The sequence below is a fragment of the Scyliorhinus torazame genome, chromosome 1, assembly GCF_047496885.1.
Source record: "Scyliorhinus torazame isolate Kashiwa2021f chromosome 1, sScyTor2.1, whole genome shotgun sequence".
In the NCBI taxonomy this organism is placed as follows: Eukaryota; Metazoa; Chordata; class Chondrichthyes; order Carcharhiniformes; family Scyliorhinidae; genus Scyliorhinus; species Scyliorhinus torazame.
Window position 1 is genome coordinate 25,347,565 of NC_092707.1, and position 16,256 is coordinate 25,363,820.

The following is a 16,256-nucleotide window of genomic DNA, read 5'->3' on the forward strand; positions in this document are numbered from 1 at the left end:
TGCCTTGTCGATGGTGGGCAGACTTTGGGGGGTCAGGAGGTAAGTTACTCGCTGTAGGATTTCTAGCCTTTGACCTGCCCTGGTAGCCACAGTATTAATTTGGCTAGCTCATTTTAGCTTCTGATCAATGGTGACTCCCAGGATATTGGTTGTACGGGAATCAGGAGTGGGTTACATCCCTGCCACTGTTCGTCGGTCATGGAGGGTAGGCGATGGACAGGCTCTGGGGGGGTCAGGAGGTGAGTTACTCGCCATAAGATTCCTAGCCTTTGACCTGCCCTGGTGAGAGTGAAAATTTCCAGGAAACAGAACAGGACATACTGTTCAAGCTGTGGTCTAACTACAGCCCTCTACAGTTCAATCACAACCTCTGCTGATTTGTATTATACTGTATTGGCTGTAGGACAGCATTCCCATGGCTTTATTGTCTGTTCCTCTGGATATTGAGTCCACCAGAGCTCCTTCAATTGTGTCTCTGTGATGTACCATCAATGACGACAGACGAGAGTGGGAAGAGTAAACTGTGGCTTTAACCAGCTAAAAGACACCTGCTGGCAGCCGGTCCCAGAATGAGGGCAGGGCTGGAGGTTAGCCACCTTTATACTTGAGCCTGCCCAGCAGGGACAAACCCAGACATGTAACAAACAGTAAGAACAGTAAGTACAATAAGAACAGAATGTACAATATAATACAGTGGTTCACCACACTCTGCTACTTCAAAATTACTCATAGATCACACGGCCGGGATTCTCCCCAACCGGCGGGCGGGCCGGACCGTCGGCAAAGAGCGGCGTAAACCACTCTGGCGTCGGGCCGCCGGAAGTTGTGGAATCCTCCGCACTTCCGGGGGCTAGGCCGGCGCTGGGGCAGTTGGCGCTGCGCCAACCAGCGCTGAAGGGCCTCCGCCGGCCGGCGCGAGTTAGCGCATGCGCGGGAGCGCCAGCATGTTCTGACCCATGCGCAGAACCGCTGGCGTGATCCCTGCACATGCGCAGGGGGTTTCTTCTCCGCGCCGGCCATGGCGGAGCTTTACAGAGGCCGGCGTGGAGAGAAAGAGTGCCCCCACGGCACAGGCCCGCCCGCAGATCGGTGGGCCCCGATCGTGGGCCAGGCCACCGTGGATCCCCTCGCGCCCCCCTGAGGACTCAGCAAGCCGCCCTCAAAGCCAGGTCCGGCCGGTATGGACCTTGTCTAATCCACGGCAGCGGGACTGGCCGAAAACGGGCAGCCGCTCGGCCCATCGGGGCCCGGAGAATCGCCGTGGGGGGGGGCGAGGGCACTGCCAACGGGCCCCGACCGGCGTGACGTGATCGCCGCCCCCGCCAAAAAAACCGGGGCAAGAGAATTCGGCAGCTGGCGTAGGAGCAGCGGGGAGGGATCCACGGCGTCCCCTGGCGATTCTCTAACCCAGCGGGGGGGGTCGGAGAATCCCGCCCCAGATGTTGCTCACATACTTGCCTGTTTTTTAACCTTTATTCTTTCTTGGGATGAGGGTGTCGCTGGGCCAGGTCAGCATTTGTTGCCCTTTGAACTGAGTAGCTTGCTGGGCCTTTTCAGAGGGAAGTTAAGAACCAACCACATTGCTGTGGCTCTGGAGTCACCTGTAGGCCGGACCATGTAAGGGCGGCAGATTTCCTTCCCAAAGGGACATTAGTGTACCAGTTGGGCTTTTATGACAATCGCTGATAGTTTCATGGTCACCACCACTGAGATTGGTTTTCAGTACCAGGTTTTGTTTATTGAATTATGAAACACACGAGAAACGTGTCTGCTTTAAATTTCATTTGCCTTTGTTCAGCTCAATCTCTAATTTCTGGTTGCCTCCTCTGAGTCCAATTTCAGCCAATTTCATATGCATACCTATGGTCTGCCTTGAACCCCCACAGCTTTGAGCTTAATTAATAACCTTTCTTGTGGAACTTCATCAAAAGCCTTTGCCAATTTGAAATGTATATCATCGTCGGGTTCAACGCAGTCGACTTGGGTTGTTCATGCCTCAAAGAAATTGAGGGGAAACCAAACTCAGTTGTTTCTTGGGTTCAGGTTATTTTAATCGGCTAACATTTCCCTGTTTAATGGCCGAAATCCTCCGGCCCTTCGCGCCTTCGGGATCTTCTCGTCCCGCTAGGGCGACCCCACCTACGGCAGTGGAGGTTGCCAGCCTCGGAAACAGATGTTGACATCAGCTGGACCGCCCCAAATCAGCCTTCACCGCCCCAAAACGGTCCTTAAAAATCCCACCTTTTAAAGTTCCCCGATCCTCCACGGGTCCATAGCAAAGTTAATCATTCCTGCATGCTTAAGAGGCCATCAGGATGTCAGTGGACATTAGCCACTGGGTCATTCGGCTGTTGTCTCAAATAGCAGGAAAAGAAATAGGCCATCTATCCTTCTGGACCCTCAAACAACATCGATCTGAGTGAAGTTGGGAACAAAGGAGCGATGCCCACTTGTTCTTGGTGAGCCTGTAAATGTTGCCCATTATGTCTCTCTAGTTATTTCCATAAGATCCCCCATGCTGTTGCCACAAGAACAGGAAGGCCACAGGAACTCCCTGTGCAATGCAAGGAGGGTGGAGAGTTGGCATCGTAGCTCTCATTATCCTCTGATTTTCAGACAGGGTCAAATGTGGAGGAAAATTGGCTCATTACTATCTGTCCCTGGGTGTCATTAATATATTTTGTAATTAATCTGGGCATAATGGATTCTGATAGGAGGAATGTCCACCTTTAATGCAGTCTGCCTGATTTTCCATTCATTAATTTGGACCCATATACATATTAATTTGGAGTCAACACTGTACCAAGCCGAAACTACAGATGTGCATGCACGTGATGACTCAGCAGGCCACACCTGGCCCATGTGGTAACATGGTGCTGTGGACAAACACTCTACATTGTTCAGCTCTGTACCGAGCCGTGTAGAAAACGTCAAGGGAGGTTCGGTGCTGTCCTTTCAGTCCACTGCCTGCATTAAATTACATATTACATACCTCATCCTCAATCTGTTGTAGGGGGAGGGGCAGTATTCTCTGAGCCTCCCGCCTGAAGGCATAGTTAAATGCTGGAGTTACAGTTAACATCCCACGCAATGATAATGGAAGACCCCCATCCCCCACCTCCCAGAGTTGAGCTTCTTGTGCGGTCCTCAGTAGCACTGACTATCTCACATTTACGGCGGCATGGTGGCACAGTGGTTAGCACTGCTGCCTCACAGAGTCAGTGACCCGGGTTCAATTCCGGCCTCGGGTGACTGCCTGGGTGGAGTTTGCACTTTCTCCCTGTACCTTGCGTGGGTTTCCTCCGGGTGCTCCGGTTTCCTCCCCCTGTCCAAAGATGTGCAGGCTAGGTGGATTGGCAGTGCTAAATTGCCCCATCAGTCCCCAGGGCTGTGTGGGTTAGGTAAAGGAGTTATTGGGATCGGGCAGGTAAATGGATTTGGGTGGAGTGTTCTTTCAGAGGGTCGGTGGGTACTCAATGGGCCGAATAGCCTCCTTTTACAGTGTAGGATTCTATGATTACACATTCCCAGTGAAGCATTCGGTGATCATTGTCCTACCCCTGCCTGGCAGCACAATTGCAAATCATGTTAATAGTGCCATTAAACACAGCTGTATTAATTACATTAACATATTCATTGGGATCAGGCAATCCAATAGTTCCGTTGCAATATCAGGGAAATTCACCCCATCATATTCACGACCATGCTAATGATATCTACTGGCCTCTATCATGCTGACTGTCTAGTTTTGGACATAGCTGAACCTTATCATGGGTGGTCACCTGTACATGCTTTGACAGGCAGATCTCCACCAACTAAGAGTACGTGAGCATTGCAAGCAGTTTGAATTTATCTTGCACAAATAGAGAGTTGCGATATCAATCACTGGTTTACATCACCGTTCGCTGTAGTAAAATGATAGATTGCTTGTGACGCCTAAGCAATAGTTCATTCTGGATATATTGTTCATGCACCATCTCCTGGACATCAGTCATCGTTTTGTCAGCCAGGGAAGGAGGAAGGGTAGACAATATCAGCAGCGATAATGCTGTCAAAACCATCCAAGCATTTCCCCGAGAATGCACCTCAACCCCATGACCCATAAAATATCAGTAATGTGCTTGACATTGGAAATGATTTCCAGTCAGCATTCAGAACCCTGCTGCTCTAAAAGAGCATGTTCAGCAAAACACTGACGTACCAGTCATTGGTGGTTCTATCGGCGTAATGTTAAAAAAGAGACTTGGTATTTACACAGGCGGCTTGATTGCACCTTCAGTACATTATAAAAATGAAAATACATAACGTGCTGGAGGAATTAATGTGCAGCTAATTTGTTTCATTCAATTCGATTGGTCAGGGCAAGTCTATTAACAGCACAAGTATTACCTCTCCATCAGAACCACTATTGTATTTCCATGATCTATACACTTAACTGAAATGCTCCCTTGTGTTTTAGCTAGGTTGAGCAACATAGGACGACGGATTTCCCTTACTTTTTTCACAGAATGGGGGATCACTGCGCCATGTGAGATCCCACTGGCAGGTGAGGGTGTCACTTCCCAAGATGTCGTATCCCGGGTCGCACTGGTAGGTTATCATGGTTCCACGGACCATTTCTCTGTGGGAAGTCGTTTTCCAGCCATTGGGGATCTCTGGAAGGTCTGAGCAGGTGTCATTCCGGGAAACCTCTGCAAGGAAGACAGAAGGCAAAAGTTGGAATCAACGTGTTGAGCCGTTAAGCAGATGATCTTTCGTTCCCCCTCGGCCATTGAATACAATGTTTTTGAAGGTTCTTACCCATGCAGGCTCTCACATAGTGTCAGCCATGGCTCATTTGGTGGTCCTCTTGGTCAGAAGGTGGGGAGTTCAAATTTCACTCCAAAGACGTGAACACAAAATCTAGGCTGATATTCCAGCGCAGTACTGAGGGAATGCGCCACAGGTGGAGGTAAAAGATCCAACCGCAGCAAAGAAGTTGCTGGAGAGTTCTCCTGACCAATATTTATCCCTTGTGCACAATAGGCAGCAATGTGATAATGGCAGGATAATCTTGTGTTGGTTGAGGGATAAATATTGACACTGGGGAGAAATCCCTCCTCTTCTTTAAAGTAGTGGATCGTTCATGGGATGTGGGCGTCGCTCGCTGTGCCAGCATTTATTGCCCATCGCTAACTGCCCTTGAGGGGGCAGTTAAGGATCAAATATGTTGCTGTGGCTCTGGAGTCACATGTAGGCCAGACCAGGTAAGGATGGCAGATTTCCTTCCCTAAAGGACATTAGTGAACCAGATGGGTTTTTCCGGCAATGGCTTCATGGTCATCATTAGACTTTTAATTTCAGATTTTTATTGAATTCAAATTTCACCATCTGCGGTGGCGGGATTTGGACCTGGGACCCCAGAGCCTGACTCTGGGTCTCTGGTTTACCAGCCCAGTAATAATACTACTACGTCACTGCCACCTGTACCACATCCCACCTGAACGGTGGAACCTCGAACAGTGCAGCACTCTCTCCGCCTAGATTATGGAATCAAATCTCAGGGCAAAGTGAAATAACAAAAAAACATTAAAATATGCTGTCCCTTTAATAATATAGAATCCCTGAATGGTCACAGCACAGTAGGGCACCATTTGTCTACGCTCGCTTTTCGGAAGAGCAATTTTCATTGTGCCACTCACAGTTGCCCTCACCAGCCCCCACCTCCCGCACACCTTCTCCCCGGAGCCCAGTTTCCTTTTCAAATAATAATCCAGTTCCTCTTGAACACCTCGATTTAATCTATCTGTCTCCACCACGCTCGCAGGCAGCTACAGGCCAACAGAAATATTTTTCCACCCATTTTTCATTGCGCCTGTCGTTAGCCCAGCACCTGTGCCACGTGACCAAGGCAGACCTGAACTGATGTCCGTAGTCTCCGCTTCGGGTACCATTTATGTAGGGAGAAAAAAAAGAAACTGTGCAGGAAACAAAATTGAAGCTGCGCACACATCTTTTCAGGGAAAATGTGATTAATTTTTTTCTGTCTGGTTGAAATACAGCAGTGCTTCGAGCTATATATCACAGCAAATGAAGCAAGGAAGATTGAAAAATTGGTCTGTCACCAGTGGAAGTAAAAACATCACAGGTTAGAAAGGTGCAATAGTAATAATGTCGGTGCCTCGGTCCTGGGATGAAAGCAGCCAGATCCATTCAGATCACACAAACTAATGTTATTTCCTTTCGTTTGTCAAGTTTATCAAATTAGTTGCAATGAATGTTATCTTCTGATAACACAGTCAAGAAAGATCTGAAGCAAGGAACCTCTTACAACGTCACAACGCTCAGGAAATTCAACCCCTCCTTGGACATAGCCACCTGCTAGGTCCACACCCTATCTGTCGCCACCTGAGACATTCACCCAGTCCCCCCCACTGGCCTATGCCAGCACTGGCTTGTATAAAACCCGCTGCAGTCAACTCCCTCAGCCTCCTTCTGGGGGGGGGGGGCATGCTGGCACAATGGTTAGCACAGTTGCCTCACAGCTCCAGGGTCCCAGGTTTGATTCCCACTTGGGTCACTGTCTGTGCGGAGTCTGCACGTTCTCCCCGTGTGTGCGAGGGTTTCCTCCGGGTGCTCCGGTTTCCTCCCACAGTCCAAAGATGTGCAGGTTAGGTGGATTGGCCACGCTAAATTGCCCTTAGTGTCCAAAAGGTTAGATGGGGTTACTGGGCTACACGGGCAGGGTGGAGGTGTGGGCTGGGGTAGGATGCTCTTTCCACGGGCCAGTGCAGACTCGATGGGCCGAATGGCCTCCTTCTGCACTGTCAATTCTATGATTCTAGGGTCTTCCAAACCCGTGAACACTACCATCTGGAAGGGTGACAGCAAACGCACAGGAACAGCACCTTCAAGCCTCATATCATCTTGGCTTGGAAATATAATCGGCATTCCTGCACTGTCACTGCGTCAGAAACCTGGGGCCCCCTCCCTAACTGCATGGTGGGTGTACCTATGCCACAGAGACTGCAAGGTTCAAGGAGGTAGCTCACCGCCACCTGCTGATGGGAAATTAGGAATGGGCAACAAATGCTGACCTTGCCAATGGTGGGTTCAAGTCCCACCTCAGGACTTGATGGCCAAGGAAAGTATGTCGATAACAGGGCCAAACAGGTTGACGAACAGCCTGTGAATCCTTCCAACACACAACAATGTCAGGCTGTGAGAGTGGGCGAGATCCTGGTCAACATTTTCATGGAAAGGATGTTGGAGTCTCTACCATTACTCTTCCTAGCTCAAGTCATTAACATGGATATAAAAGTGCATTGTGCCACAGCAACTTGGACCCTCTGAGTGAACTGTAACAAATCACCACTAATAGACAGCTTCTCTTCTGTAATCTCCCCATTCCAGTAAAGATGGTTGTAAGAGTGCTTTGGCTCACTGGGCAGCACTCTTGCCTCTGAGTCAGAAGGTTGTCTGTCTCCAGAGAAGTCCCACTCCAAAGAATGAAGCATAAAATCCAGGCTGATACTCAGGTGCAGCATTGAGGGAATGCCGCACTGAGGGAACGCAGCACTGAGGGAACGCAGCACTGAGGGAACGCAGCACTGAGGGAACGCCGCACTGAGGGAGTGCCGCACTGAGGGAACGCAGCACTGAGGGAACGCAGCACTGAGGGAACACAGCACTGAGGGAATGCCGCACTGAGGGAGTGCCGCACTGAGGGAACGCAGCACTGAGGGAACGCAGCACTGAGGGAACGCAGCACTGAGGGAACGCTGCACTGAGGGAATGCTGCACTGAGGGTACGCAGCACTGAGGGAACGCAGCACTGAGGGAACGCAGCACTGAGGGAATGCTGCACTGAGGGAATGCCACACTGAGGGAGTGCCGCACTGAGGGAACGCAGCACTGAGGGAACGCAGCACTGAGGGAATGCTGCACTGAGGGAGTGCCGCACTGAGGGGACGCAGCACTGAGGGAATGCAGCACTGAGGGAACGCAGCACTGAGGGAACGCAGCACTGAGGGAATGCTGCACTGAGGGAATGCTGCACTGAGGGAGTGCCGCACTGAGGGAACGCAGCACTGAGGGAACGCAGCACTGAGGGAACGCAGCACTGAGGGAATGCTGCACTGAGGGAGTGCCGCACTGAGGGAACGCAGCACTGAGGGAATGCTGCACGGAGAGAACTCCGCACTGAAGGAGGGCCACACTGAGGGAGTGCCGCACTGAGGGAACGCAGCACTGAGGGAATGCTGCACGGAGGGAACTCCGCACTGAAGGAGGGCCACACTGAAAGAGCGCCGCACTGAGAGAACACAGCTCTGAGGGTATGCTGCGCTGAGGGATCTCCGAACTGAGCGAACGCCGCACTGAGGTGTCTCCGAACTAAGTGAATGCCGCGCTGAGGGAACGCTGCACTGAGGGGACACCGCATGGAGGGAATACTGCACTGAGGGAATGCCACATTGAGAGAGCGCCACACTGAGTAAACACTGCACTGAGAGAACACTGCACTGAGGGAACGCTGCACTGAGGGATCTCCAAACTGAGGGAATGCCGCATTGAGGGAACGCCGCACTGAGGGAACACCGCACTGAGGGAAGGCTGCACTGAGGGAACGCAGCACTGAGGGAACGCCGCACTGAGGGAACGCTGCACTGAGAGAACGTCGCACTGAGAGAATGTCGCACTCAGGGAACACCGCACTGAGAGAACGTCGCACTCAGGGAACACTGCACTGAAGGAACTCTGCACTGAGGGAACACTGCACTGAGGGAACACCGTACGGAGGGAACGCAGCACTTGAGAGAACGTCGCACTCAGGGAACACCGCACTGAGGGAACGCTGCACTGAGGGAACACTGCACTGAGGAAACACCGCACTGAGGGAATTCTGCACGGAGAGAACTCCGCACTGAAGGAGGGCCACACTGAACGAGCGCCGCACTGAGGGAACGCAGCACTGAGGGAATGCTGCACGGAGGGAATGCTGCACGGAGGGAAATCTGCACTGAAGGCGGGCCACACTGAGGGAGCGCCGCACTGAGGGATCGCAGCACTGAGGGAATGCCACATTGAGGGAACACCTCACTGAGGAAACACTGCACTGTGGGAACGCTGTACTGAGAGAACACAGCACTGAGGGTATGCTGCACTGAGGGATCTCCGAACTGAGCGAACGCCGCACTGAGGAGTCTCCGAACTAAGTGAATGCCGCGCTGAGGGAACACTGCACTGAGGGGACACCGCATGGAGGGAATACTGCACTGAGGGAATGCCACATTGAGAGAGTGCCATACTGAGTAAACACTGCACTGAGAGAACACTGCACTGAGGGAACGCTGCACTGAGGGATCTCCAAACTGAGGGAATACCGCATTGAGGGAACACAGCACTGAGAGAACGTCGCACTGAGGGAACACTGCACTGAGGGAACACTGCACTGAGGGAACACCGCACTGAGGGAACGCTGCACTGAGGGAACACCGCACTGAGGGAACACCACACTGAGGGAACACCGCACTGAGGGAACACTGCACTGAGGGAACGCAGCACTGAGAGAACGTCGCACTGAGGGAACACTGCACTGAGGGAACACCGCACTGAGGGAACACCGCACTGAGGGAACACTGCACTGAGGGAACACCGCACTGAGGGAACACCGCACTGAGGGAACACCGCACTGAGGGAACACCGCACTGAGGGAACACTGCACTGAGGGAACGCAGCACTGAGAGAACGTCGCACTGAGGGAACACTGCACTGAGGGAACACTGCACTGAGGGAACACCACACTGAGGGAACACCGCACTGAGGGAACGCAGCACTGAGAGAACGTCGCACTGAGGGAACACTGCACTGAGGGAACACTGCACTGAGGGAACACTGCACTGAGGGAACACCGCACTGAGGGAACACCACACTGAGGGAACACCGCACTGAGGGAACACTGCACTGAGGTAACACCGCACTGAGGGAACACTGCACTGAGGGAACACCGCACTGAGGGAACGCAGCACTGAGGGAACACCACACTGAGGGAACACCGCACTGAGGGAACACCGCACTGAGGGAACACCGCACTGAGGGAACGCAGCACTGAGGGAACACCGCACTGAGGGAACACCGCACTGAGGGAACACCACACTGAGGGAACACCACACTGAGGGAACACCGCACTGAGGGAGCACCGCACTGAGGGAACACTGCACTGAGGGAACACTGCACTGAGGGAACACAGCACTGAGGGAACACCGCACTGAGGGAACGCAGCACTGAGGGAACACCACACTGACAGAACACTGCACTGAGGGAAAACCGCACTTAGGGAGCATTGCACTGAGGGAGCACTGCACTGCGGGAGCACTGCAGTGAGGGAACTCTGCAGTGAGGGAACACTGCACTGAGGGAACACAGCACTGAGGGAACACCGCACTGAGGGAACGCAGCACTGAGGGAACACCACACTGACAGAACACTGCACTGAGGGAAAACCGCACTTAGGGAGCATTGCACTGAGGGAGCACCGCACTGAGGGAACACTGCACTGAGGGAACACTGCACTGAGGGAACACTGCACTGAGGGAACACAGCACTGAGGGAACACCGCACTGAGGGAACGCAGCACTGAGGGAACACCACACTGACAGAACACTGCACTGAGGGAAAACCGCACTTAGGGAGCATTGCACTGAGGGAGCACTGCACTGCGGGAGCACTGCAGTGAGGGAACTCTGCAGTGAGGGAACTCTGCAGTGAGGGAACTCTGCACTGAGTGATGCACGATCAATTGTACAAAGACTCAGGTTGGATACAACTGTGGCATTATTGCAGTAAGATGTGAGGCCTCCCACAGCAGCTGGCGAAATGGCTGCTGAATAGAGGAGACGCGTATTTATACTCCTCCTACTGGGCGGAGCCAGCAGGCAGGGGTTACCGGCGAACCTGTAGTACAGGTCCTACCTTATCACCTAATACAGGTGTAACAGTGGTTTACCACATTCACCCCCTGTTAAAAATGGGTCAGGCGGGTGTGGTGGAGAACTATATACAGTAGTGAATTTATGTACAGTGTTTTATTAGGAGAGAAAAAAATGTCTTTTGAAAGTCCGGTGCCAGTCAGAGATTCAACTGGTCTGGTGCCTTGACGCTCCACTGGGAGCGACGTAATGATGGCGGCGACGTCGATGCTGGCGATGTCGGTGCTGGCCTGATGTCGGGTGAAGCCGGGAGCGTGCCAAAATCCTCTTCATCTTCTTGCGTGAGCAGGGGAAGGAGGGATGGTCCTGGTAGGGTTAATGTTGGGAGTGCCGGAGGAGGGGAGGGTGGCGCGGCCCGGGGAAGTGTGTATGAGTGGAACCGGCTGGTGCCAGGTCCCTGAGGGAGACAGTATCTTGGCGGCCGTCGGGGTACGCTACGTAGGCATACTGGGGGTTGGCATGGAGTACTCATCGACCACACTGAGAATATACGTGTTACGGTCGGTGGAGGGGAGGGGCCCTTTGAAATCCATGCTGAGGCGTTCAAAGGGGCGGAAGGCTTTCACCAGGCGCGCACGGTCCGGCCGGTAGAAGTGCGGCTTGCACTCCGCACAGACCTGGCAGTCCCTGGTGACTGTCCGTACTTCCTCGACGGAGTAGGGCAGATTGCTAGCCTTGACAATATGGTACAACCGTGTGACCCCCGGGTGACAAAGGGTGTCATGAAGGGCCCGGAGTGGGACTACTTGTGCGCTGGCACATGTTCCTCGGGATAGGGCATCTGGGGGCTCGTTCAGTTTGCCGGGGCGATACAAAATCTCATAATTATAGGTGGAGAGCTCGATCCTCCACCGCAAGATTTTATCATTTTTGATCTTGCCCCGCTGAGTGTTGTTGAACATGAAGGCTACCGACCATTGGTCAGTGAGGAGAGTGAATCTCCTGCTGGCCAGGTAATGCCTCCAATGCCGCACAGCTTCAACGATAGCTTGGGCCTCCTTTTCGACGGACGAGTGCCGGATTTCTGAGGCATGAAGGGTGCAGGAAAAGAATGCCACGGGTCTGCCTGCCTGGTTGAGGGTGGCGGCAAGGGCGACGTCTGATGCGGTTCTACTTGGAAGAACAGTGTCTCGTCTACTGCATGCGCCCCGGCCTTGGCTATATCAGCTCTGATACGGGCGAAGGCCTGTTGTGCCTCGGCCGTAAGGGGAAAGTGGGTGGACTGTATGAGTGGGCGGGCCTTGTCCGCATAGTTTGGGGCCCACTGGGAGTAGTAGGAGAAGAGCCCCAGGTAGCGTTTGAAGGCCTTGGGGCAGTGGGGGAGGGGAACCTCCATGAGAGGGCGCATGCGGTCGGGATCGGGCCCCAGAACTCTGTTCTGGACCACATAGCCGAGGATGGCTAGGCGGGTTGTGCTGAACACGCACTTCTCCTTGTAGGTGAGGTTGAGGAGAGTGGCGGTGCGGAGGAATTTAGCAAGGTTGGCATCGTGGTCCTGCTGATCATGGCCGCAGATGGTGACGTTGTCTAGGTACGGAAAGGTGGCCCGCAAACTGTACCGGTCGACCATTCGGTCCATCTCCCTTTGGAAGACCGAGACCCCGTTAGTGACGCCGAAGGGAGCCCTGAGGAAGCGATAGAGACGACCATCTGCCTCGAAAGCAGTGTATGGACCGTCCGAGTTGCGAATGGGGAGCTAGTGGTCGGCGAATTTGAGGTCTATTGTTGAGAAGACCCGGTACTGCACAATCTGATTAACCATATCAGATATGCGTGGGAGAGAGTACACGTCGAGCTGCGTGTACCGATTGATGGTCTGGCTGTAGTCCACGACCATCCTGTGTTTCTCCCCAGTTTTAACGTCTACCACTTGGGCTCTCCAGGGCCTGTTGCTGGCCTCGATGATGCCCTCCAGAAGCAGCCACTGGACCTCGGACCTGATGAAGGTCTTGTCCTGGGCGCTGTACCGTCTGCTCCTGGTGGCAACGGGTTTGCAATCCAAAGTTAGATTGGCAAAGAGGGAGGGTGGGTCGACCTTTAGGGTCACGAGGCCGCACACAGTGAGGGGTGGTAGGGGCCCACCGAATTTGAGGGTGAGGCTTTGGAAATTGCACTGGAAGTCCAGGCCTAGTAGTAGTGCAGCGCAGAGATTAGAAAGGACGTAGAGGCGGAAGCCCCTGAATTCTACACCCTGGACCGTGAGAGTGACCGTGCGGAACCCCCAGATCGGGAAGGAATGGAATCCGGAGGCCAGGGAGATTCTTTGATTGGTGGGGTGGACCGCGAGGGTGCACGCCTTACCGTATCCGGGTGGATGAAGCTTTCGGTGCTCCCTGAGTCCAGCAGGCACGAGGTCACCTGGCCATTGATTTTCACCATAGTCGAGACGGTGGCCAGGTTGTGTGGACGAGACTGGTCAAGTGTCATTGAGGCGAGCTGCGGTTGGTCATCGCTGGCCTCTAAAGATGGAGAGCGTGGAGGGCCCAGGTCGTGGAATGTTGCCGGCGTCCATGCCCCATGGGGAAGACAAGATCCTGCTGGGGACAAAATGGCGGCGCCCATGGGCCGCACGTTGCGAGGGCCGGACATGATGGCGGCGCCCATGGACCGCACGTTGCGGGGGCTGGACAAGATGGCGGCGCCCATGGGCCGCACGTGGGCTGCGGGGGGAAGATGGCGGCGCCCACTGTCCGCTCGCGGCCCCGGGAGGTGAAGATGGCGGCGCCCACTGGCCGCACATGGTCCGGGAAGAAGATGGCTGCGCCTATTGTGTGTGGGTCAGGGGGGAGGGGGCGATAGCGGCGATTGCGCGGGCCTGGCACACCGCGGCGAAGTAGCCCTTTTTGCTGCAGGCCTTGCAAATGGCAGCGCAGGCCGGGCAGCGTTGGCGAGGGTGCTTCTGCTGGCCGCAGGCGTATTGGCTGGGTAAAGCCCCGGCTGGGGCAGCCGTTTGTGGGGTCCACGAGGGATAGGAGGGGTGGGTCATGCGGCCGGAGGGGTAGTCCTGAGCATTACGTGAGACTACAGTCATGGAGAGCGCTAGCTTCTTAGTCTTCGCTAGGTCGAGCGTGGCCCCTTCAAGCAGCCTTTGGCGAATGAGGTCCGACCCAATCCCCATTACAAAGGCATCGCGCATAAGAAGGTTAGAACTTTCGGTGGCCGTAACGGCCTGACAGTCACAGTCCCGGATGAGTGGGATTAGGGCCCACCAGAAGTCTTCTATGGACTCACCAGGGAGTTGGGAGCAAGTGGCGAGTATGTGCCTGGCGAAGAGTGCGTTCACTTTCTGTGCGTAGTTTTCTTTGAGGAGCACCATGGCGTCCGCGTAGGTCGGGGCGTCCGGGATCAGTGGAAAGACGCTGGGGCTCAACCTTGAGTACAGGATCTGTATCTTCTGAGCCTCCATCAGAGGGGTGGTCGCTGAGTTGATATAGGCCTCGAAGCAGGCTAGCCAGTGATTAATGTCCTTTCTGGCGTCGCTAGACTGCGGATCCAGCTGCAGGCGATCTGGTTCGATTCGGAGGTGCATCTTCCAGAAAATATTACTGGAATAAATTGATGCACGATCAATTGTACAAAGACTCAGGTTGGATACAACTGTGGCTTTATTGCAGGAAGATGTGTGGCCTCCCACAGCAGCTGGTGAAATGGCTGCTGAATAGAGGACACGCATAGTTATACTCCCCCTACTGGGCGGAGCCAGCAGGCAGGGGCTACCGGTGAACCTGTAGTACAGGTCCTACCTTACATCACCTAATACAGGTGTAACAGTGGTTTACCACACTGAGGAAACACTGCACCGAGGGAACACCGCACTGAGGGAACGCTGCACTGAGGGAAAGCCGCACTGAGGGAACACCGCACTGAGGGAACACCGCACTGAGGGAATGCTGCACTGAGGGAACACCGTACTGAGGGAACGCTGCACTGAGGGAACACCGCACTGAGGGAATGCTGCACTGAGGGAACACCGTACTGAGGGAACGCTGCACTGAGGGAACGCTGCACTGAGGGAACGCAGCACCGAGGGAACGTCGCACTGAGGGAACGCGACACTGAGGAAACACTGCACTGAGGAAATGCTGCACTTAGGGAACGCAGCACTGAGGGAACGCTGCACTGAGGGAACGCAGCACGGAGGAAACACCCGACTGAGGGAACGCTGCACTGTGGGAACACTGCACCGAGGCAACACCGCACTGAGGGAATGCCGCACTGAGGGAATGCCGCACTGAGGGGAACCGCACTGAGGGAACACCGCACTGAGGGAACTCTGCACTGAGTGAGCACCACACTGAGGGAACGTAGCACTTGACAGAACGCCGCATTGAGGGAACGCTGCACTGAGGGAATGCTGCACTGAGGTAACGCTGCACTGAGGAAACGCCGCATTGAGGGAACGCTGCACTGAGGGAACGCCGCACTGAGGGAACGCCGCACAGAGGGAACGCCGCACAGAGGGAACGCCGCACAGAGGGAACGCCGCACAGAGGGAACGCCGCACAGAGAACGCCGCACAGAGGGAACGCCGCACTGAGGGAATGCTGCACAGAGGGAACGCCGCACAGAGGGAACGCCGCACTGAGGGAACGCTGCAATGAGGGAACGCCGCACTGAGGGAACGCTGCACTGAGGGAACACCGCACTGAGAGAACACTGCACTGAGGGAAAGTCGCACTGAAGGAATGCAGCACTGAGGGAACGCTGCACTGAGGGAATGCAGTACTGAGGGAACGCTGCACTGAAAGAACACTGCACTGAGAGAACGTCGCACTCAGGGAAAGTCACACTGAAGGAACACTGCACTGAGCAAATGCTGCACTGAGAACAAATAACAAAGAAAATTACAGCACAGGAACAGTCCCTTCGGCCCTCCCAGCCTGCACCGCGCCGATCCAGATCCTTTATCTAAACCTTCTAGATCCTTCTATTTTTCAAAGGATCTACTTCCCTCTGTTCCCCGCCCATTCAAATATCTGTCTAGATGCATCTCAAATGATGCTATCGTGCCCGCCTCTACCACCTCCGCTGGCAAAGCGTTCCAGGCACCCACCACCCTCTGCGTAAAAAACATTCCACGCACATCTCCCTTAAACTTTCCCCCTCTCACCTTGAAATCGTGACCCCCTTGTAATTGACATCCCCACTCTTGGAAAAAGCTTGTTGCTATCCACTCTGTCCATACCTCTCATAATTTTGTAGACCTCAATCAGGTCCCCCCTCAACCTCCGTCTTTCCAACGGAAACAATCCTAATCTACTCAGCCTTTCTTCATAGCTAGCACCCTCC

The 16,256-nt window shown here is 54.0% G+C and overlaps 1 protein-coding gene across 1 annotated transcript in view; it reads right to left on the reverse strand.

The window, feature by feature from the left end:
* LOC140391644 (seizure 6-like protein) overlaps positions 1 to 16,256 on the reverse strand; it is a 522,156-nt gene that overhangs the window by 53,810 nt on the left and 452,090 nt on the right. Inside the window, exon 11 of the mRNA XM_072476384.1 lies at positions 4,497 to 4,691. Coding sequence (XP_072332485.1) covers positions 4,497 to 4,691 — 195 coding nt within the window. The remainder of the gene's footprint in view (positions 1 to 4,496; positions 4,692 to 16,256) is intronic.